The 24,527-nt window shown below is 37.0% G+C and overlaps 1 protein-coding gene across 6 annotated transcripts in view; it reads left to right on the top strand.

Annotated features, from left to right (window-relative positions):
• The window catches only part of LOC139962539 (mitogen-activated protein kinase kinase kinase 5-like), a 51,707-nt gene that overhangs the window by 19,422 nt on the left and 7,758 nt on the right, over window positions 1-24,527 (top strand). For 2 of the 6 annotated variants that reach the window (XM_071962621.1, XM_071962622.1), the window contains exons 20-34: window positions 274-335; window positions 738-904; window positions 1,698-1,828; window positions 2,612-2,702; window positions 4,358-4,426; window positions 8,306-8,444; window positions 9,207-9,272; window positions 9,908-9,986; window positions 10,801-10,880; window positions 12,061-12,172; window positions 13,037-13,250; window positions 13,888-13,980; window positions 15,110-15,165; window positions 19,703-19,785; window positions 23,365-23,441. In XM_071962621.1, the coding sequence (XP_071818722.1) occupies window positions 274-335; window positions 738-904; window positions 1,698-1,828; window positions 2,612-2,702; window positions 4,358-4,426; window positions 8,306-8,444; window positions 9,207-9,272; window positions 9,908-9,986; window positions 10,801-10,880; window positions 12,061-12,172; window positions 13,037-13,250; window positions 13,888-13,980; window positions 15,110-15,165; window positions 19,703-19,785; window positions 23,365-23,441 (1,519 nt within the window). Of the gene's footprint in view, window positions 1-273; window positions 336-737; window positions 905-1,697; window positions 1,829-2,611; window positions 2,703-4,357; window positions 4,427-5,406; window positions 5,449-8,305; window positions 8,445-9,206; window positions 9,273-9,907; window positions 9,987-10,800; window positions 10,881-12,060; window positions 12,173-13,036; window positions 13,251-13,887; window positions 13,981-15,109; window positions 15,166-18,046; window positions 18,066-19,702; window positions 19,786-23,364; window positions 23,442-24,527 lie in introns of those variants that run through there. The other 4 variants (XR_011791261.1, XM_071962623.1, XM_071962625.1 and 1 more) reach the window with 4 other exon arrangements.

Genomic DNA, 24,527 nt, shown 5'->3' with positions numbered 1-24,527 from the left:
TACTTACAAAGTAAAACTTCCTAGAAAAAATTTAATAATTTCAGTTGAAACATTTTCTTTAAATTTTTCAGGGGTTAGTTACTGTTGAAACACAAAACTTGATTTTTCATGTAATCGTTCAGGAACATTTGCTGTTTTTTCTCTTCTTTAATCCTCTGATTTCAATATGTTTCAGCTGCAAAAATATCTTGTAGTGCAGTCTATTGATCACTTGGCATTGGTAATTGATAATTAAGAAGAATCAATTTGACGACGCAAAATTTCTTCCATCAGGTACGTTGCAATATATGGCGCCAGAAGTAATAGACAAGGGAATCAGAGGTTACGGAGCACCGGTAAGAATGTCATCACTATTTTAAATAAGTCAGTTTGAATTTTTTGTATATGCATAGTTAATAAACTTTTGATATATTTCATTCGAAGCAGTTTTAAAAAAAAAATGACTTGAATCCATGAATCGACTCAAAAGTCAGGAAAATCACTGGTAATGACTTTTGCCCTAAAGTTTGGTTTAGTTAGTTTAGTAGAAAAAAAGGATCAGGAGGGACACTCAAGTCCCCATCAAGGACCCTATAGGAGAGAAAAAAGAAACTGAAGACACAAACACTCAGACCCGATTACAATGCTTAAAGTGCTGTCCAAAGCATTCTTCAAGTGACTTGTTACAAATGTTAAACGGCCATATTTAGTCATCTGTTGAGTAAGTCAAGTCAATTTCTAGTGATCTGTCTCTACAGGCTGATATCTGGTCTCTCGGATGCACAGTTGTTGAGATGGCAACGGGGAAACCACCTTTTATCGAGCTGGGGTCACCAGAGGCTGCCATGTTTAAAGTTGGTTTCTACAAAGCCCACCCGGAAATACCAGAGACTCTCTCAGAAGTTGCAATACTATTTATCGAAAGGTACAGTCCCCCCTCCCCCCACCCCCCTATTCTAGTTAAAAAGTATTCTGGTTCATATTTCTAGCACTTAAAATAAGATAATGAGATTAACATTAAGACATTGTTCCCAAATAGTGTATTTAGTTAGAAAATTTCCAATTATTTGATTTCAGTCCTTGTCACTGCTTGAAGTTGACAACTTCTCATTTTTTAAATACTCATATGAGCAAAACAGAACAGTTTGTATATTTCTTGCTTTTCACAGATTTTTTTTATATAGACACAGTAACTTATTCTGAAGTAAAAAAAAATTTTTCTTAAAACCTTTTCTTCATTTTGAATTATTATACTTGTTATTATTTTTTAATTTTTTTATGTTGATTTTCTTTTCGTACAAGGGAGTGTATGTTATTTTGTTAAGCCCACAGTCAGGGATTTTTAATGCACTTCCTTTCACAGCTTGTAATTCATTTGTATATATCTTCTTTGTTTTTCTATTTTGTAAAGTTGTGGAGTACTAAATTCCTAAAATGATATAAATTTGCTCTTTTTCTTACCTCTGTCTCGTTTGTCAATTTTCTTCCCATCTTTTCTGTTTTATTCTGGATTCCTTTCCTTTAAAGTTTTCTCCTCCTTCCAACGCTAGTCTTATTTATTTTCCCCGCTTTGTTTCTTTTTCTTTTCCATTCTTTCCTCTTAATGTATTATTTCGTTTTTTTGTTCAAAAATTTTCTAATTTTCTTTTGTATAAAACTTTCTCTCTTTCCTTTTGAGTTTTTTTTCTAATTTTTATTTATATATTTTTTTTAAACAGGTGCTTTGAACCAGACCCTGATAAACGGGCCACTGCCAGCGAGCTACTGGAAGACGTCTTCTTGAGCAGGAGGAGGAAGAGAAGTAAAAAATCACCCTCTGCGGACTACGCTCAACATAGGAGCAAGTCAGGTACGTATTAACCTGGTAAAGAAAATATATAACTCAAAGGATGTTACATATAATAACGCCCTCTGCCGACTATGCTCAACATAGGAGCAAGTCAGGTACGTATTAACCTGCTACTAAAAGAAAATATCAAACTCAAAGGATGCCACATAATATAATACAGAGATTAAGGGGGGGGGGAGGAAATCGTTCTACAAAATCTGTGTCATCTGTGTCAGGTACATAAACTGGTAAAGAAATATATAAATCAAAGGATGCCACATAATAATACAGAGATTAAAGAAGGGGGGAGGGGGGAATGGTTCTACAAAATCTGTGTCATTGGCGTAAATTTTGCAATTATTTAATAACATATCACATGTATAGGAATAGTATATTAAACCCTTGTAACGCTTCAGGCGTAGACGAGTTGCTCGTTCTTACTCACGCAGAGTAGGGTTTGAAAATTTAACGCGTTTGAGTTCATGAAAATGACCCAATGATTAAATATCTTTCTTTGAACCACTTTGAAAAGGTAAATCTATCTGTGATGATTTATTCTCCTTCATTCAATAATGATTACTAATCCTTGCTCCCACCCTTGGTCCTCTCACATCCACATCTCACATCCTCTCACATTCCTTGCTCCATCTTACCCTTGATCTTCTCCCTCTCCCCCTTCCCCTTCCCCTCAAACAAACCCTATATACATTCCCTGTTTCTTATAAGGAATTTATTTGATATCTTATAAGCTACATATAGTCATGTTCTATTTGGAACTAACATTGTTAAACATATTCTTCTCAGTGCCTGCCATGCAACCTCTTAGTCGGCCAGAGTCTCCCATCCATGAGATGCAATCAACACTGCCCTCTCTCCAAAGTGAGGTTGAAATACGGTAAGTGGAGATTCAATTTATGGAGTTATATAAACATTGCATAGATATTGTCAGCCTGGGCACAATATGGTTAGCAGTTTGTGAAGTCATGTATATTGCTCCAGTCTGATTGCTCCAGTCTGATTGCTCCAGTCTGATTGCTCAGTCTGATGGCTTCAGTCTGATTTAATGTAGTTACTAGCAGTGTTGTATGGAGCCACTGTACTTTAATGTAAAGTCATGTTATTACCAGTGGTTTTGCCGACTTGAATTCAGTCGTTGACTCTAGTCGCTGTATCATTAGTATTGGAAAAGAGTTGACCAACCTGTTCGAGTCACTGCGTATTTAAAATTTAGTGACTCCTCGTAACACCGGCTAGTTGTGTTGTGTTCAAGTGGTTAATGCAGTGGACTTGTGATCTAAGGATTACAGGTTCGAGTCCTGGACAGATCATTATGTTGTGTTCTTGGGCACTTTATCTCCACTGCCTCTTTTCACCCAGGTGTATAAATGGGGACTTCCATGTAACTTGTTAATATAGTTGCATGTGCCGATTTGTGGCTGCACCCTATGGGAAGTTCCCCTGCAGGGAACATGAAGATGTGGTGCCCCAGGAGGGATTGTTTGAATTATACACACTTTGGTGTGTTGGTGTGACAAGTTACCAATGGCCAGGGGTTAAATTGTTAAGTTGTGTGAGGAGGCCTTGGCCTCAAACAGACTGTAAACCTTCAGTTTAAGTTTTAGTGTAGGTGCAAGTTGCCAAACCATTTGGGGCATGGTCAAACAAAAAAGAAGTTGACAATGAGTAGTCCGTCTGCTAGCAACAACGCAGCTCCTCTTTGACAGATGGGCGCACTTCAATATAAAGGATTATTCTACAACATCTAACCAAGTTTACTGTTCAGACAATCCTAAAGCAGAAATCCAAGTTGTCTGAAAGGACCAAAAAATCTCACATTTTTTGCAATAATACACTCATAGGCAAGAGAAAGAAATACAATCTCTCGTCAGTGTGGGGTGCGGACTGCAATGTCCTGCATGATATTGAGTGAACGTGTATGTGAGAACATGGCATATTAAGACTACTGTATATACCTCTACCATCATTATCATGTAATATTTGCATGGTGCTTGGATTGTATGAAAGGAACCTTTCAATATTGCATTCGGAGTTGTTGATGTTACAAACTTTTTCTTACAGTTTTTGTACTTCAATTTGACCTGACCAGATAGGTTGGATACATATCTCTGGTTAAACATGGACACAGAGATGAAGGTGGTCTTTATTGATTGATTATAGATTGATTGATATATATATATAAATATATATATATATATATATATACATATATATATATATAAATATATATACGTTTGGTTGATTGGCGTCTATCTTGGTACAGAGTGATCTATGTCCCGTCGACCGAGCAAAGTATAGATGAGAATTAGTTGAGACTAGTGGAACACTAGTAGATGTTACTCAGAGTTTCAAAATACATGATGCAGCTGCATATCCCAAAAAAAGAGTGAATTTATCGAATCAAATTGCTCTTATCGGCTTCAAGCCATTGGCGAAAGAGCAATGAAATCCAATTTTTCTGTTTGATTTGTGAACATATGATTATTTGTCCACCTGCAAAAGAATGTTTACCTTTGTCCGTCTTCACGTCAGAAATCATGTTGGTAATTTGAGAAAGGTCAGTGCGGCTGCTGCCAGGCATGTCACAGATGTACAACCAAGGTCAGAGGTCACCACAGTTCTTCCTTATTCATGCTTGTCAGTATTATCAGTATTAGCTTCCATCTGCTACACATGCTGTTAAGGTATCTGTTGTTATCAGCTACACCTAGGGCTGATTGGTATCTCTGTTCTGATTGGACAAAGACTTTGGGCCAGGGGATGGGTGGGGGGAAGGGGGCAGAGGACATCTTAGTTTGGGTTGATGACCTCAAATGAACGAATGGAGAGACAGGTTATTCAAAGGATAACTGAAACATTCTTAAAACATTAACAATGACATTCATGTTGGCAGGAGTTTGTGTTACCCATCCTCCACCCTCATTCCTTTTGGCAGGAGTTTGTGTTACCCAATCCCCTCCCCCCCTCCCCCAATCCAAACTAAAGTTCACATCTGTTAAACCTTCCAATGTGCACAGAATGTTCTGGGGCTCACTTAGTCACAGTTTAGTTCTGTACCCAAATTATTCAACCCAAATTACCTTTAAAGCATTTTCCTAATAATCATGCATCCCCTACTTATAACAGTAACTAACACCAAAACGATACATTTCCTTAGCTCTACACAAATTGTAATCGCCCCCAGTCAGGTGATATGTACATATCAAAGCACATGGGGAACAGGAGTTTGTGTTACCCACCCCCCTCCCCCCTATACGCAAACAAGGAATTACTAGGATGATAATGTTTATGACATCATTTAAACACCAGCATGGCTTTATGAATCACTTGTACCCACATCTGCCATATTTTTCGTTACGAGTCGTCACGACTACTATCAGCTATCATCTCTCTTGCTTTCCGAACATGATATTCGTGGCCACTATACTCCACGTCAGGTCACAGCTTATTTTAATATCGATTTCATAATTATTATTGTTATTACATCTGGGGGAAAAGGCTGATTACATACACTGCCCTTTGAATACCTTTTCAATCTTGTAATAAAAAATTACTTCCGTTTCTTCACCTCAAAACAACAGGCTGGATCGTCGTAAGCAATCTTTGGACCTCATGTCTCCCAAGTATGTTATGTTATCTAAAATTATGTACTAAATCATATATATTTATATAATATTTTTATATAGTTTCCTGTTTTGGTGAAAGTGTTTTTCATTGTTTTTTATCCCCCCCCCCTCCCCTTTGTTCTCACGCTTTATTGTTGCTGCTTGTCATCGCAGTTCTATCATTAAGCCAGCCTTTCACACTCACAGCAGCTAAATGATAAACTTGTTTCAGCACAAATATCTGAGTAATAGTCACTGAGGTAATCAGTGGTTATATTGGTATCAGAGTTTATAATGCCATGAGTGGAAAGTCAACTAAAAAATTTTCCCTGTATGTATCAACTAACATTCAATACTTTTTGGTTTCATTACTGGTGGTGTTCTGTGACATAACATTGATCCCAGTTCGCATATGTTGTATTACGTCCAAATCTTCAATGCGCTTCAGCATGCATACAGACAGCTTGTAGCAAAAAGCTAGTAAGTAAAATCATTTAATAGTTGATAGAAAATGGCATTGTGTTTATTATTCTATGTGAAAATAAGGTTTGTCATCATAATATGCAGGTTCCTTTATTAAGAATTTTCTAGCAGAGTTGGATAAAAACAATGGTCGGAGTAAAGGGCCAGACAATCATAATATATCAAAACCTAGATTCAGTAATGTGCAGGATAGGCCGGTAGGGTACCTAAGTGTAAGACCTTATGGATCCACATGCCTAATTAGGGCAAATTTGCAGGTCGTTTTAAAAAAAAAATTTTTTAGCCGTATGGAAATCTTTATTGCAGAATTAATTTGGCCGACATGGGGGCTATTGAGAACCCCTGTCATAGAGTATCTGTTGAATGTCTTTGTCTCAGTGCAGCGCAAAAGTCTTTCGCCGAGCCGTTTATAGTATGCAAATCTTGTTATTGCTTTAATGTCTACGTGTCTTGCATATTCATATATTGCTTTTACAGCACAGCACCTGACAACAAATTTATATTTTGGTCAAAAAACAGTAGTATTTATGGATGGTTATTAAAACTTTAGAACCATACAAGAGACTAACTTGCTACCCTAATACAGTACAGATGGACACACCTAAATACCCACATCCCTGCAAATGTCAGAAGGAAGTGTTCTTGCTTGTGAAGGGAATGTACTTGTTTATCATGGATATGCATTCTCCATCAAATATACCTTTACATTTTATGCCTGAAATGGACATCTGAAATCTATGAACTTCTACATATATTTGCATTGTTCTTGTAAAAAAATTTTTTAATTGAATTCAGCCCTGCAAGACAGGATTTTCCTATGTATATATGTAAATGTCTTTGTGTATCACATTGTGAAGTCCTAAAATGATTTTTAGCAGTTCACAGCAGACGCATGATACCTCACATCTGTAATTAAGTTCGGAAACAGAACCTTCTTTGAGGTTCTGATCAGCAGCATGTTCAACTTTGATTGCATGGTCTACAATGAGGTGTATATATATTTATATTTATACGATAAGGAAGGTCGTAATTCCACTGTAGGCGCTTGTCACCTCTATTGAACAATACATATATATATATATATATATATATATATATATATATATATAGAGATAGAGATAGAGTTGGTTGGTTGGCGCAGAGTGCTCTATGTCCGGGGACAGAGCGGAATATATGTTGAGACTAGTGTAACACTAGTAGTTGTAACTCAGAGTTTCACGAGTTGTCTGACGATCGCTCAACGCATGAAACTCTGAGTTACAACTACTAGTGTTCCAATAGTCTCAGCTAGTCTCAACATATATATATATATATATATCAATATATAAATATATATTTATGTTTTGTAATGCTTTTTTATGTTAATGGTGGAGAAAAGTTATCCTGTTTCTGCTTTCTATTTTTAGCTGTTGCATTGTGCCATTCATCATGCATTCTCAGGTTCCATAATAGATACACTTGTTTTGATCCCTTAATATTCATGATCAACTCAATCACCATGGTAACTGGTGTGTGCTACTACATAATGGAGTGTCATAGATTTACTAGTCATCAGAACATGCTGGTAATGGAAATTTAGTTGAGCGCACGATATCATTTTGAGAAGGAAATTGCTGTTTTCATCTTGATTTCAAAAATCCTGCAATCTTTCTCAAATTTTGCTGTTGATGAAGACAGAATCAATTTGTGTAAATCATGATTATTTTTGCTACGTGTGATCAGGCATTCACCTGAACTTTAAATCTCTCATTTATTTACTATCCTACATGAAGTATAGTTATAGAAACCTTGTCGCTGTGTTTGCTATTTTGCTTAGCTTAATTTTTTTTTTTTAAACTTGTGTGTTTTGTTCATTTTGCTTTGTCTAGTAGACTAAACTTTGCTTTAGGAAGTCCTGCTTATATGTATATTTATTTGTACAGTTTGGAAGCCCTTCAAAGATTCACTTTTTATTCTTTCTTTTTAACTTTATTTATTTATTTCTTTGTTTGTTTGTTTATTTGTTTATGGATATGAAATGTATAAAGCCAAAGAGATAAGCTAATACAGATTTTATTGGATAAAATTAATTCAGGAGAAATTTTGGGAGTGAGTGCCTGATGACTAAGATGTGTATGCTAAAATAGACTCAACAAGGAAACCAAAGAATGAAGCTGTTCGTTACCAAATTTGAGGGCTGGAGATGTGATCCCATCCCTTGCTCAATGCTTTTATGTCCATGTGGGTCTTGTCTGGTCATCTTTACTTTATGTCAGGACCAACTTGTTAACATGAAGAGGTCTGTTCAAAATTCACTAATATACTCTTTTATCAGAGCTTGGAATAATTTTTACACTTAACTACTGAAAAATTGAAAATAAAATTACACTGTAAATTTTTCCCCCTCCTTCAGTTCCAGTGAGGACGGCCCGGAAACTCCTTACACCCCGGGGACCCCCGACACCAGAAACAAGCCAATGTTTTACATGCTGCGTAAAGACAGCGAGAGGAGGCAGACATTGCTGGATATACTGGAGGGAGATCAAGATACAGTGAGTTTAAACATTAAAAAATCTTGTGTAAAAGTAATTACAGGATCTTCTTCAAAGGCTAAATGACATTTAGCCATTGTCATTTGTCACAATTGTCATTTAGCCTTTGAAGAAGATCCTACTAGGATCGAAACTTCAGGCCAACTTACTTTTAAACATTCTCCTACACAGGCTCTCTAGTGGATAAGCAGTTTGCTAACAGTTTTATTTTATTTAAAATCTTAACGAAAGATAATTTGTTTGTCATTCGTTATTTGAAGCCAGTCTTGTCCGTGTAATATCTGTACTACTGTGTTGAATACGACTGATTCTGTGTTACATGCATGTGTAGAACTAACGTCAATGTAAGTAGCATTGTCTAAGAACAAGAGCAGAAGACAGAACTGAACTTTGAGGTGTTGAGAACCAGATACAGTTACCGAGTAGGGATGATTTTGAAAGTATCTCTGGTGAGGTAAAAAGAGGCTGCTGGGGAAGTCTTATAGGGCAGAAGAAAGAAATTGATCTGTCCCTAGATTGGTATGAAATGCAACTGATGTAGCAATGATGCAATGGGATGCCCATTTCATAAAGTTCTTCCCCAAGATGTATCCACAGTTTGTGGCATCACGCAAAAATGGTTTATTAAGAATTATGTTTTTGTAATTGATTATGTATTCCCACAACAAACATAAACAAAGTGAATCTTACTCTGTTGGCCTATGTAAATCATTTTGGTCAATTTTAAAAACATCAAAATAATCTTTCTTTTAATTTTTTCAGGTGGTGCAAATTTGGTTTGAAAAGATTGCAGGTATGAAGGAGTCTGAAACTTTCAAATTGAGAAAGGTAAGTCGAGAAGATTTGAACAATTCATTCTTTTGTTGTTTGAAGGTTCTGTTTTATGAGGAAAAAAAACCTTTCTGTTTATCTCAAGGTTGTGACTAGTTTCTGTTTACTGTGATATTGGTAGTTATATTAATTAGGGTTTCCCCTTACCATCTTCCTGTGCTACTTCCATAATTGATTTATAGTCATTCTTGAAAACAGTGTGTAGTCTTTGGTTCTGTTGCCAAACCTCTTGAGAAAAAATCTTGCAAAATTTTGTCACTGCATAACGTACGAAATTGGTCTCGAAATTTTCTCTCATTCGCAGTGTTAAAGCGTAACATTAAGCTACTAGGCCTACTAGACATGTAAAACTGAGACACAAAAAGTTGTGCTTGATTGTGTATTCAGAAACTTTGCTGCTTACTATACAGAATTCAAGCCTTTCCAGCAGGATGAGAAAGTTGCATAAATGTATTGGCTTCTACAGTATTAATTATGTATTTCTGATCGTTAGGCAATACGACTAGAGAGAGAGAAAAATTGATGCAACAAATGGTGAATAATGTAGTATAGATATTTACGTGAAATTTTGGGACAGAAAAGACCAAAATGATGAAATATTAATAAATGCCACAATGTTTATTATTTTCCAGGACCATCTACACGATTTCAACCATGGCATTGCACAGTACATCAAACATAGAGAGAGGAAGTTCCTTGTTGAAACAATAGGTATTGTAAAAACCTGCAATTATGGGAGATGTGCTCCAAACCTTCCTCTTTGCCTATAAAAACAGGATAGATGTGCTAGTGATAAATAATGCACCCTGTAATCACACCCCTCCCCCACCACACTTCCACCCATGACCAAAACCAAACAAGTAATATGTAGAATGTTGGATTTACTTTCAGCTCTAAGTAATATTTTGCAGCTGGTGCCAGTTTGCCTAAACTAGTAACAACATGGTAGATTACAAATTTAGAATCTAGTAGGGAGCGTTCTCCTTTAAAGAGGTTGTCAGTGTTGGCCCCAAAATTTTAGATCCTTGAAATCTGCTGAAAATGAAAAGAACCTACTGGAGTTTCTCTGACCTGCCAAATTATTTTCAGAAATTCAGGCAGGTTGTTTTAAATTAGACAAATAATAAATAGTCAAGCAAGAGTGATAAGTAACTGACTTTATGACATTTTCTTTGGATAATATTCTTCACCCTTTAAATTTTTGCAAAGGAAGCTAAAACTTTATTCTGAGTCTGTTGCAATCTGGTTGTGACAATCAGTAATGCAAAGAGTCATTGCCTTGAGTCACTAATTTACAAAAAGTCAATTCTCTTGAAGAAGTTTGTTAAATTCTTCGCCGTAGAGATGGTACGATGCTTGAGTCAAAAGATTCAACTGTTGGTGAACCAACTATAAAATGAAAACAACACATTATAGCTCTGGTTAAACATGCCATACTATCAAAGAAACTTTAGTAGTTTGTGTTTCAAAAGTAACAAACAACCAAATCAAAAATATAACTTGAAATTGTTTGTCCCACTTTCAGGAAAACTTAAAGAAGAATTTGAATTTGATCCAGTAGCCGTGAGTGAGTTATTGGAAGCATTATACTCCTACCAAGAATCGGTAAGTTATTTTGTAAAATGTGCCCAAGTCACAGCGACTAACGTGTCCATTTTCACAGACTACGTACGTGTCTTCGACCTATCACTGAAGATGATCCTGGTAGGATCCAAACATCTGGCCCCCTCTTAACTTTTAAATATTATACAAAGGCTATTTTGAAATTAATTAGGCACTTGGTTTAATAGAAAGGCCTCTGTGAAGTAAGTGTGTAAGGATCAGAGCGACTGGTATTTTGATTCTAGTAGGATCATCTTGAGAGGCTGATTATGTAGGTATCTTCAGTCTGTCACTGAAGATGATCCCTGTGGCATCAGGTCCTCTTACTAAATGGAATATTCAAAATAAAATAAAATAAAACTGTTAGCAAACTACTTATCCACTAGAGAGCCTGTGTAGGAGAATGTGTAAAAGTAAGTTGACCTGATGTTTCGATCCTAGCAGGATCTTCTTCAAAGGCTAAATGACAAGTAACAGTAACAGAAGGGACAAAAACACACACAGAATACAGACAGGTTAATGAGCATGGTGAACACAAAGAGATATAAGTAAGGGGATTAGTAGACAAGGGATGGAGAGAAGAAAGAAAATAACCAACAGGGGAAGAGGAGAGGTAGGAGAAAAATAAATGGAATATTTACGTACGTTGTTGTTCTTTCAGGCTCTCTTTACAATAAAACACCTTAATTAAGGAAGAATTCATTGGATAATGAAAAAGCTTTATACCTATAAGGTTTATAGGTGGGAAGCATGTTCAGCACTATATTTTTTTTTACAAGCAGTTGAGACACACATCTTTTCACAATCTCTCTTAGCCTGATGAAGTTGACAAATTTTTGGTCATTTATGGTGGTGCGTTGATTTTGACTAAGATACGTTTGATTGTGTGATGTCTCTCTCAGAAGAAGTTGTAAAGGAATTAACACAGTGACTGGGATGATATAATGGAAGCAATCTTTGCTTTGTCAAATGTTGCTTAATATTTGTCCGAGAGATGTTCTTGTTAGCAGATGAGAGACTGATGGGGTTGTGGTAGGGATGTGGTATCTAATAAGAGGAGAAGCAGGGTGTCATATTTCATCTATATCAGATTTCTACCCTTTTCTGTTTTTTTTGCGGCTTTCTCCTCTCATTTTATTCTTTCATTCGATTTTTTGATTTTCATTTCATTTTGATTTTTCAGGTGACTGAAGTGTTAAAGAAACACATGCATAACATTAAACCTCACTGGATGTTTGCGCTGGACAATTTGACCAGGGATGCTGTCCACGTTTCTATAGCCATTGTCAGTCCAGGTAAAGATTCAGTAATGGCCATGTATGCCCTTGTTTGGTTTATAACTGGTATATATACATACTCATTGTTCTTGGTGGATATTAAACAACCTTTTCATTTCCATGTCTTGATAAATCTCAGGTACCATTTTGATTTTAATTTCCCATCACGATGAAGTTTCTTAGCTTGACTAGTCATGTTTCATTCAAATAATGAAAGATAAAAGTAGTTTATTAATTTATGAAAAAATGAATTAATTTTTGGCATTCTACTTGTTGTTTTTATATCGGATTGCAAAGTGTTCGAATGACAAAGTTTTCCGATTTGAAAACAATCAGTATTTCATCCCTATTTTATTTTCATTTCACAAAACCACCTACTGTAGTGGGATGATGAAGTCTGTAATATTCTGTAAGTGTAATTTTGTTTAGAGTAATATGCACTAGGTTTGCTAAAATCTGGTTTGGAAATTTCCTTGGTACATCAGTTGTGATTCGTGAAGTTGTAATGAAGCTTAACCTCAATATGTAAAACATCTGCTGTAATGTGATTGCAACCCTGTGAATGTCTTTTTTATCGGCAAACCCTATAAAGGTTTCTGTCTAAGTTTTGTCATTTTCTGCTATGATTAAAGTGGTCCATAAAGTTACCAGACAACAATCCCTTCTACATTAACTTGCCTTTCACCACTCTGTATTGTACTAGATGGAGGTAGAGCTGAGTTGAATTAAAATTAGTCAAAACGTAGAATTAAAATGAGTCAAAATGTAGAATTAAAACAGAGCCAAGATGTGAAGGGCTTGTATACCAAAAAGTATCTTTATGCTTCATTTGTATATTTTAATTCAATATTTGTAATTGCTTTGCTCCCCTCTCCAACGTAGAACTTGGAGAGAATATTGCTCCCGGCCCTGTCCCTCGCCAACACATGTTCCAACCTCACGGGTCACACTTCCATCTAGACGATGAAGCTGGGAACACATCTGGTGTCTCGACTCTCAGCTCCACGAAATCTCATCCCGACCTAGGTGATACTGACAAGGTCGCTCTCAGGGCTTTACAAGCAGAATGTAAAAGTTTGAAGAAAGAAAATTCCAAGTAAGAATCATTTTGTAATGTTTCGATCTGGTTATCCTCATCCCTCCATCCCCCCCTCCAACCCCGCCTCCTTTTCTTCATGACAGATAAAGAAGGAGGAAGGGAGTCTTTAATTACTGAAAACTATAAATCAAAAAATGAAAACATAATCGCCCTTTTGTGTGAAGTAAAGACTTTTGTATTTTCCCTGAGATATAGCTTTCTGGGAGTGGGGAAAAGGGTGGGGGGGGAATTGAAAAACAACATATCTGAACCTCATTTACCTGTAACTATAACAGAATATTTTTACCCATCAATGTTTTAGGAAGTTCCTGAAGTTTCAGTTTTCTTATAAATGTATATATTTATATATATTTTGCTCTGTTTTCACTCTTTCTCGCAACTTCCGGGTGGATATGCACCTGTTATAATCACCATTGTTATAATTATTATTATTATTATAATCATTTTGAGTTCATATTTCCTTCTATTTTGTCTACCTAAAGAAACCAAAAGGGAGAAAAAAAGGTGGGGGGTGGGGGGTGAGGGGATACACAACAAAAGAAGACTACATGCTAAGATTATGTTTCAAGGAATAAAGATGGTTTCATTTCTGATTGGTTTACCTTGTAGTTTTATGTTTTTATTTCTCTCTTAGATTAATGGCAGATTTAGTGGAAGTTCAGAGGCTTCTCAGAGATTTACTCTCGTTGGAGCTCTCCTCCGGTAGGGAGCTAGTTGATCAACTGTCGTAAGTACACCCAGTTACCATATCTGTAGGGGTTGGAAAAATGTTACCAAACCTCCTCAATGTTTGCCCCGATCGCTATCACCCCCAGTTAAACTTCATTTTGAGATCTTTTAATGTTAAAGTGGTAGGGACAACTAAGGGCTTATAGTAGTTGCAAGGCCTGAAAAATCAAAGAATGGAATAAATAGTGTAAAGAAACTGCTAATCTAGAAAAGGCCTTTTGCAGGTAATTTTGAGAACTTTGAGTCCTTTGAGCCTGTTGAGAGTTACCCGAGACGTAGATGTATAAAAGTTTCAATCCTATCGGGAACTTCTTCAAAGGCAGACTGAATCAAAATCAGAGCAAAACAATACAGACATATGTCACAGATACGTTAAGTGGAATACTAGAGATTAAGAAATTAATTCGTCTGCATCGTCTATCTGTTCTAAAAGTTGTTTTCTTTCTTGTACTTTTCATTCATCATCTTAAAGCAGACACAAACCCAGCCATGTGACACAGATAACTGTCATTAACAACTTCCAAAGAGAAAAAAAACAAAAAGCAGCTAAGAAACAATGGTTATTCCATTTGGGAGATATCACATATTTCACATCCCTTCACACACAAGGCTAAGGACTTGATCAAGTCTAAAGACTCAATCAAGTCTAAATATGACATCATCCAGCCGCATGTGCTTCAATGGTTTTTCTGTTTTCTTTATGTTTTTAGTGAAATGTTTATTTCTATAATGGAGATGGTTTTGGCAAATGTGAAACCTCAGATATTACAACCATTTAACATTCCTAATAATGGCATTGGTTTCAATGTCAATGCTGTAAACATTTCTACCTCGTAGAAAATATGGATAGCAAACACAATGAGAAAGTAAAAATGTTTCAGATTCTACTTGCATGATGACATCACCAGATATGCCCACTGACAGCTCCCACATGCAAATTTTGAAACTAGGAAAGATCTCCCAAATGGAACAAGATGTTTCTTAGCTGTTTGGGTGGGTTGTTCTTCTCAGAGGCCTCTGTCATATATATGCTAAAGATCATGCTTGGGTACTGTGTCCCCTGTAATTCCATAAAAAGTAAAGGGTTCAACCCTGAAACGTTCTTCCTACTCTCCATTTTCTCTCAGAATGAGAAGACTGCCGTCTCGAACTCTGGAGAGGGTCACGAGCGGGGACAGTGCAAGTATGAGTCATTAGTTACCTTCATTTAGATATACCAAAGTTTCCACTTTTTATTCTTATTTCATTTCATTTCCGGTGAATGTTTGGACAAGATGTACCTTGATATACAAAATCATGCGGTTCCCTGTCATAATTTATTGAAGGATTTGAGGTTGGTCATAATATTAAGAAAATAAATTGAAAAAAAGACAAATTGAAACAGTATTTGTTAATACTAGATGGAAGACATGATCTTATTGTTATCATATGCTTATAAGTAAACAACAACAAACTGTGCTCACCTCAGATATGATGAGCTAAGTCGTATAATATTTATATTACGGAGCAACACATCAGTTAAGATACATTGTAAGCGTTAGTGCAGTGAAGAGTTACAGAGGGTTTGAGTATGGGGGGAGGGGGGGGGGGAAGCAGAAGATGTTACAGGGATGTCGGTTAACAAGGATATAGCTTGCTATAAATGTGCAATTAAAGTTTAAAGTGTAGAAGGGGGGAGGCGACTATTTATATTGAATAACAGAATAGCATCGAATGTATGACACTAATTATTTTCAATATTTCATGTTTATTCTTGGAGGTAGGGGCCTGACCAATATCACACTGCCCTCCCCTCCCACCCCCTCCCCAGCCCGGTCTCTACACATAGAAAGGGCACAAAGAATACGCAGTTAACTGTCACCTTTGTTGGTGAGAGGACAGGAAGTGTAACAAAATGGTTGCGACCGTACAGGGCCTACTGTTACACATTTTAGTATTTGTGTGTGAACAACAGTTCTAATTATTGGTTGTGTATGCTTCCTGCTGCGGTTATTACTTTCTTATAACTTTCTTCAGTTTAATGTTATATATCTCGCTGTTGTTTTTTTTCGCCTTCTCTGTGGCATCAAAGATCATGCAGGTATGTGTGCTCACTGCTTGACATGTCACAATTTCATATCTTGATTCCTCCATTGTCTGTGATGTCCCATCTTTCATGCTATCCCTATATATCCCTATATATATTTACAACAATCTCACCAGTTGTCAGTCCTTGATAGTTTATGCTAAAAATATGTGGGTTTCTTTGTTTTTGTTGTTGTATTGGTAATGATGGCAAAGGCTTGTAAACATGATATCTCAACAACCACAAGTTGAATCAATGTCATACTTGGTAGCTAGATGCCCCATGATAAGTAAATGTGCCCCTGTGTTTTTGGTTCCTATCTCATGAATATTAATGAGTGTTCAGGGCTTAACATAAAATGTCAATATCTCTTTAACCCTATGTCTGATTTAGTTCATACTTGGTATGGTGATGTATCTACAAAATAAGTACATGTTCTTTGCAACAAGTTTTACCTCATTGGTAATCATGAGTGGGTGGGGCTGAATGGAAAATAGTCAAAATCAGCTTGTAAAGATGATACCTCAACAACCACAAGATGAATCAACGTCTTACTTGGTAGGTAGATGCTCTGTGTTGAGTAGATTGTTCATACCGGTATGGTGATGTTGGTACATAATAAGCACATTATCAGGATGTCTCCAACTTTTAAACTTTTAAACGCAAGACAAGAACCAAATGTTCCGTGGTTTTCATCCTTGACATATTAGGTTTGTCACACTACATTCATACAATCAACCAGGTTGTTATTTGTGTGCATATCATGACTATTAACCAGTGAACATAAACATATCATTTTTAATCAGATATCTCTGAAATAGTATGTCTAATTAGCTTTATACATGTACTTGGATAGTACAATGTAAGTATATAGCTACATGCTTATGAGTTCATAAAATTTGACCTCATTAATATTCATGCATGCATCTGTTTTTATACTATGTCACTAAATAGACTTTAGCTACATGATAACAAGTTCATGAATATTAACATTTATGGCTTACCACACTATGAATATGATTGGGCTTTGGAACCACTAAACGTTTTCGTTTTCTGTTTACCATATGCTTTAGATCCATATCTCTCAAACTGGGGTGTATGGATCCACAGGGTGTCCTTGACAAATTTTGGAGGGCAAAGGGAGTCCACAGAAAAAAATGGGGTCTCTAAAATCCAGACAGATCCATCAAAATTTGAGTTATTTATATGCACTATCATAACAGTCAGATCAGACTTCAAGGAGCCATCATGCTGAAAGAAAACTGATATTTCCCAGATCCCAAGCCTGACTGTGTTGAGGCCCTGTTTGGGTGGTGGGGGTGAGTCGGTAAACATTTCTTAAAAATCTTCCAAGGGGAGGGGTCTGTGGATGGAAAAGAGGTTGAGAACATTTAGATTTTAGCAAAAATTGGAGAATGTTTGTCAATGAGGTAAAAATTAAAAATGGTACGTTTCATTGAGCTGCAGAAGTCATCAGTTTAATACACTGGAAACAATGTTTTACCACACAAAAGTTCACATGCAAAAATGTCTTGCAGCATTTTTCAGCAAACAGGAAGTAGCCGTCTTTGTAACAGGCTGCCAGAAAAAAGAGGAAAAAAAAAACAGCCTCTATTTTGATTTACATTGTCACAGCGATACTAGTGTATTTTGTTTGATATGAAGCGATTAAAGATGACATTGGAAGGTAACACTACATTCAAATGTAATTCTCTGCATGAAGTTTTTTATTTCTGTCTGTCTGTCTCTCTGTCTGTCTGTCTGTCTATATGTTTGTTGCAGTTAACATTCTAACGTGTCCATGTCAGGTAGCTATCACATGGGAGAACATGGTCTTTGAATAATGTTCCCTTCTGATAACCATTGCATCTATTCTATGTTTGAATGTCTGCTTCAACACTAAGAACAATGCCCCCAGAAAATGTTGCAGTTATAATAAGCTTAAATTCCCTACATCAGCAAACTAAGTTAACATCCTTTCTTACATTGTTCCATTCAGTTCGAAAACTGCGCCAGAGGTATGCTGTATAAATTGGCTAAGTAGTATTTTTTTTCTGCTGCTGCTGAAACTGGATTTTTTTTTGTTTTTATATGTGGATAAGTTTTCTTTTCATTTTAGATTATTGAGGATTTATAAAGCGCAGACAAATGCACCGATAACGGTGCTCAAGGAGCATCACAATATTACACTGATCAACGATAACCTGTCAAACACAGAGACAATCCCTCCACATGGCAGTAGCTAAACAGCGCCCAACTGACAGGTTGTCTCACAGGTCCCCCCATTTATACACCTGGGTGGAGATAAAGTGCCTTGCCCAAGGACGCAACGTGATGATCTGGCCAGGACTCGAACCTGCAAACCTCAGATCACAAGTCCACTGCCTTAAACCACTTGACCACAACACTCTCATCATATATATACATAGCAATAAAATTCTGCGCTAATATTCGTGTAAAGTTGGTTATTTCTGTTTTGGAACTCATGTTTGTCATTGTTAAGGCCCGGTCTCACTATACCGATTTTTTATCGGAATACTATCCGATTTTCCCAGAGGAATCGTAACAGCCAGTTTTTCGTTTGGGTCTTCTAACCACAGTGATAAAGGACCTGATTTGCTATCTGTTGAGCCATTCCGATGTGGAATAGCCCTCTCCTAAATTTGATATTGACTCTGTTTCCTTTTATCGGATAGCTATCCGATTTCTCTTCCGATTTTTATCGTTTTTCGATGTGATGTCACTTCAGAATGTAGTCCGTTCCAGAACCCCTCAGATTTAGAGTAGGTATTCGAATATTCCACTGCATTCATTACATTCACTACCACAAACCTCACTCTTCGGCCTAAAATCGAAAAAATCGGACCGTATTCCGATAAAATATCGCTGTAGTGTGACCGGGCCTTAACACCATCGATCTGCTTGTTATATGATAATATCTCTCTGCTAATAATCATACACACCATCTCATATCATTCATCTGCCATCCTTCAATCGCATTATATCATGGTACTTCTTTACTCTCTTAACATTTTCTCTATGTATGTGTGTGTGCATGCATGCATGTTTGTATATGTGTATATATTTATTCATTTCTTATATTTATATATTTCATTTCTTATATATATATGAATATATTTATACATATATATATATACACATATATATATATATATATATATTCCCATTGTCTCATGATTATTCATTGCCAAAATTCATTTAACATTTCTCTCTATATGTGGTCTTCAATGCCATGGTTGTAATCAGTGGCATAACAATTACCTTGAGAGCTCTAGGGACAATGGTTAGATGGGGCTCCCAAAGCAAGCAACTGTTACTTTTTAATGCAATGTGCAGTGTTCTCTCTCTCTCTTTATATTTTTGGGGGGGGGGCTTGGGGCCCCTGAATCTCCAGGGCTTGGGGCCCCTGAAACTCCAGGGCTAGGGGCCCCTGAAACTCCAGGGCTTGGGGCTTGGGCCCCTGAAACTCCAGGGCTTGGGGCTTCACCATCTGTTAACTCCCTGGTGTTATGACTAATGGTTATCCATGGAGCTAACACTTGCATCTTATTTCTCTTCTTCAATTCAGATGTTTCATGATAACATTGATCATGTTATTTTCCATGAGACATTTTCTTTGTCTATTTCATGACAGTGTCTGATGCAACCACTTCTGGTGACAGTGCGCTGGTAGATTGGCTTCGGCAGCTAAGCATCGACCCGGTTAGCTTGCAAAGGGTAAACCTTTTCAAAGCATTCTTTCTTTTCCATAAGTTTGCGGGTTGAATAGCTACACTCTGATAAGAATCTTTTAGAAGAAGGATCAAAGAAGGATTCTGGCTTTAGTCCTTGTTGACAATCAGTTTGCCAGTTTCTTTATTTGTATGAAAAATTAAAACCATTGCTGTGTTTAAACTGGGTATTTGCTGCTTAGTGATTCCTGAAGTTGAGGAGTGTATGTTTCTTAGTGGTTCTTAAAGTTCAGTGTAAGTTCAGTCTATGTTTCTTTGTAATTCATAAAGTTGAGTGTATGTGTGTTGGTGACTCTTGAAGTTGAGGAGTGTATGCTTCTTAGTGTTTCCTGAAGTTGAGGTGTGTATGCTTCTTAGTGGTTCTTGAAGTTGAGGAGTGTGTGCTATTTACTGGTTCCTGAAGTTGAAGAGCGTATGCTTCGTAGTGGTTCCTGAAGTTGAGTGTATGCTTCTTAGTGGTTCTTGCAGTTGAGGAGTATATGCTATTTACTGGTTCCTGAAGTTGAGGAGTGTATGCTTCTTAGTGGTTCTTGCAGTTGAGGAGTATGCTTCTTAGTGGATTCTGAAATTGAGGTGTGCATGCTTCTTAGTGGTTCCTGAAGTTTAGGAGTGTTTGCTTCTCAATGGTTCCTGAAGTTGAGGAATGTATGCTTCTTAGTGGTTTCTGAAGTTAAGGAGTGTATGCTTCTTAGTGGTTTCTGAAGTTGAGGAGTGTATCCTTCTTAATGGTTTCTGAAGTTGAAGAGTATGTTTCATAGTTATTCTGGAAGTTGAGGAGTGTAAGCTTCGTAGTGATTCTTGAAGTGTATGCCTCTTAGAGTTGATTGTATGATTCCTTGTGAATCTTAAAGTTAAGCGTGAGCTTCTTTTGTGGTTCCTGAAGTTAAGGAGTGTATGCTTCTTAGTGGATTCTGAAGTTGAGTAGTGTATGTTATTTACTGGTTCCTGAAGTTGAGGAGTGTATGCTTCTTAGTGGTTTCTGAAGTTGAGGAGTGTATGCTTCTTAGTGGTTCTTGCAATTGAGGAGTGTATGCTTCTTTGTGGTTCCTGAAGTTGAGGAGTGTATGCTTCTTAGTGGTTCCTGAAGTTGAGGAGTGTATGCTTCTTTGTGGTTTCTGAAGTTGAGGAGTGTATGCTTCTTAATGGTTCCTGAAGTTGAAGAGTGTATGCTTCTTTGTGGTTTCTGAAGTTGAAGAGTATGTTTCATAGTTATTCTGGAAGTTGAGGAGTGTAAGCTTCGTAGTGATTCTTGAAGTGTATATTTCTCAGAGTTGAGTGTATGATTCCTTGTGAATAGTAAAGTTGAGCGTGAGCGTCTTTTGTGGTTCCTGAAGTTGAGGAGTGTATCCTTGTTAATGGTTTCTGAAGTTGAAGAGTATGTTTCATAGTTATTCTGGAAGTTGAGGAGTGTAAGCTTCGTAGTGATTCTTGAAGTGTATATTTCTCAGAGTTGAGTGTATGATTCCTTGTGAATAGTAAAGTTGAGCGTGAGCGTCTTTTGTGGTTCCTGAAGTTGAGGAGTGTATCCTTGTTAATGGTTTCTGAAGTTGAAGAGTATGTTTCATAGTTATTCTGGAAGTTGAGGAGTGTAAGCTTCGTAGTGATTCTTGAAGTGTATATTTCTCAGAGTTGAGTGTATGATTCCTTGTGAATCGTAAAGTTGAGCGTGAGCGTCTTTTGTGGTTCCTGAAGTTGAGGAGTGAATGCTTCTTAGCGGTTCCTGAAGTTGAGTGTATGCTATTTACTGGTTCCTGAAGTTGAGGAGTGTATGCTGCTTAGTGGTTTCTGAAGTTGAAGAGTATGTTTCATAGTTATTCTGGAAGTTGAGGTGTGTAAGCTTCGAAGTGATTCTTGAAGTTGAATGTATCTTCTTGGAGTTGAGGGTATGATTCCTTGTGAATCTTAGAGTCGAGTGTGAGCTTCTTAGTGATTCTTGAAGTTGAACATATGCTTCTTGAAGTTGAATGTATACTTTTTAGTGATTCTTGAAGTTGAACATATATGCTTTTTACTGATACCTGCTTCAATAAGCTTCCAGCATTTAATCTCAAAGGGAAAATGTTATATTTTAGGATTTAGTTTTCAACTTCCAATGGTATCACAGTTGCTTATTGGTTTTGATGAGCTCCCTCATAATATTAAGATTAGGCCTTTTTCCTTTGACCTTAGCATGGTTGATAAAGTAATCTCCAGTGCTGATTCCTTGCCAGCCTAGCACATCTCCAAAATGTAGCATAATGACTTACGTGATCTCTTGGATTCATTTAAGTATTTGTTGCAAAACTTGAAATTCAGAAATTGTTCCTGATTGACATAGTCACTGTTGCCAGTCATTCGTAGGTGAAGGTTGTTGGAAAACAAAAGAAGGTTACTAAGGTTACCAGTGCTTCAACGCAAACAAAATGCTGCAAAAGGTTTTAGTTTTATTGAAAAAGCCGCACAAAGCTTTACAGATCGTTCGAGTAACAACCTTTCACGCTCAAACTTGAACAAACATTTTGCTTCCATCGCCAAAGTAATTTTTGTCAGCTTGATGCGTAATTGTCTAATTTAACACCTCACAATGTCGGTGGGTATTTCAGAGCTTCAGGACCCTGGAGAAAGTTGCTTTCAAGACCGACCTTTAAAGCTATTCTTGGCAGGTTATAATACTACAGAGTCTTTTAATTCAAGAAATCTGCACAAAGCAAGCAGTTAGCGATCGTCAATATTGCCCCCGGATATTCTAGAAAAGACAAATAATTCCCATTCTCGCCCCAATTTTGAACAAGCCGTTTGCTACTATTATCCAACTTAACTTTCCCCTCTAACACCTCTCAATTTCAGCGAGTTATTTCTAGAGATTTCTGAATTCTCGAGAAAGTTGACTTTAACCACTTTAGACAGATTTTGGCGGGGTTCAAATTTAGGATTTAATAACTGACGACATTTCAACCCTAATCATTTGCAGAAATCGAGATTGCTCCTCCTGAATTTGATATGCAAATTAGGTACACCTGCAAGGAAATTGTGGCAGTTGATGATAAAGTTTGCTGTAATAAATGGATTTTTTCAGTCAAATCGATACTTTGACATTCTCGTAGTGTGAAATCTACGTTACGATCACTAACAGTTTGTTCTGATCTCAAGTCGTCATGGAAACGCAGGAAGTATCTTTCCAAAAAAGTGGGGCACTTGACAGGGACTTTCTCACATCAAGAGGCTACGTATCCGTTAATTTCTTCCATGAAATTAGTTATCTGTCAATTATGTCTCTACATGCAACATTTTAAGTGGTTCGTTTGGGGCTCGGTAGAATAGCTGGACTGGAAACTTGGTAAACATGATCATTTAGTAGATTAAAATGATAGTCTGGTGTAGGTTAGGACTCAAGATTGACACAAACCCTGACAATTACTCTAAGCGGTTGCCATTTTGTGTAGTAAAGGTGGTGGCCGGGGGCTGGGGAAGAGAGAGGGGAATGGGGGAGAATGAAATTTGCAGAGCAATAAACAAAATTTGGATATTGAAATGCCATTTTTTGGAAGCCTTTGATAGGAGAAAATTTTTTAATTTTTCATTTCAGATTATCAGAGAAGATTTAACACTTCATGAGGTCCTTACAAGCAGCACACAAGAACAGTTGAAAAATCTCGGATTAAGGTAGGAAAAAAACTTTCTTTGATGCTGTATGCACCTCCATCTTAGAGATGCTTTTTCTGTTAGTTTGCAATTCAACAGAGTGAGATTCAGTGAGGGGGGCCCGGGGAGGGGATTGGATAGGGTGGCCAGGGTCCCTCTGTGTTTGTTTGCTCAAACATTAGTTGCAAACCTTATTTTCCTAAAAAAACAAAGTACCGTGTGGAAATATTTTTAAGGCTTCATGAGTGGTCTTTCCTTACTTTTCTTTTCGCTGACCTTTTGCTTTTTCGCCATTATTTAATTTGTGATACCAGTTCTAGGTCTAGAACCCAGCTTCACAAAGTTTTTTTCTTGTTGTGATTTCCCCTCGGCAAGCTGCGACTACCAAAATCACCCAGTGGATACCCCCATTTGATTGATCATTAAACGACACATTGACTGATTTCGTTGCAAATGTTTGCATATTGACTGAAAGTTAATAAACAACAGTGGCACCCAGATTTATCAAACTTTGGGGTAAAAAAGCCCCGAATGATAAACGGGAAGTTTTACTATCTCCTTCAGAGACGTTGTTTATCTTTCCTCTGTACCCATCTTGCGACCCACCTTTAACAAATTTGCGAACCTGTTCTGGGGTCGCGACCCACATAGTGTGAGGTTTAATAAAAACTACCATGTTGAATTGGTAATCAAAGGCAAAGAATCTGCATCCATGTGTTGACTTGAAGGGCAGTGACCAAAACACCTTGATCTGAACTTGACTGTTGAAAAAAAATATTCAGTTTGTTTGATGGAAGAAGAATGCTCGCCAAATTTAACAATGGAAGTCTTTGGTACTCCGACTCAGCTTATGTGTGAATTCTTCTATATCAGGTGCGCAGGAACAATATGACTCTTCTTTTGTTGAGCTTTTAAGTCGCGGAGAACGCAGCTGGCAAACGCCTCACCTATTGTGAAGTAACCGATCAATTGTTCTTGAATTGCAATGGAGAGAAACATCAAAATGTGATGACCCATTTATAGTATGGATACTCTTATGAGCTAATGTGGAGGAGTATCAGTTAGAAACATGGATTTCAAAGTTACCCAGGATTGGTCGGCCTATCA

Source organism: Apostichopus japonicus, chromosome 21, assembly GCF_037975245.1.
Source record: "Apostichopus japonicus isolate 1M-3 chromosome 21, ASM3797524v1, whole genome shotgun sequence".
Taxonomy (NCBI): Eukaryota; Metazoa; Echinodermata; class Holothuroidea; order Aspidochirotida; family Stichopodidae; genus Apostichopus; species Apostichopus japonicus.
This window is presented reverse-complemented; position numbering and strand designations above follow the sequence as displayed.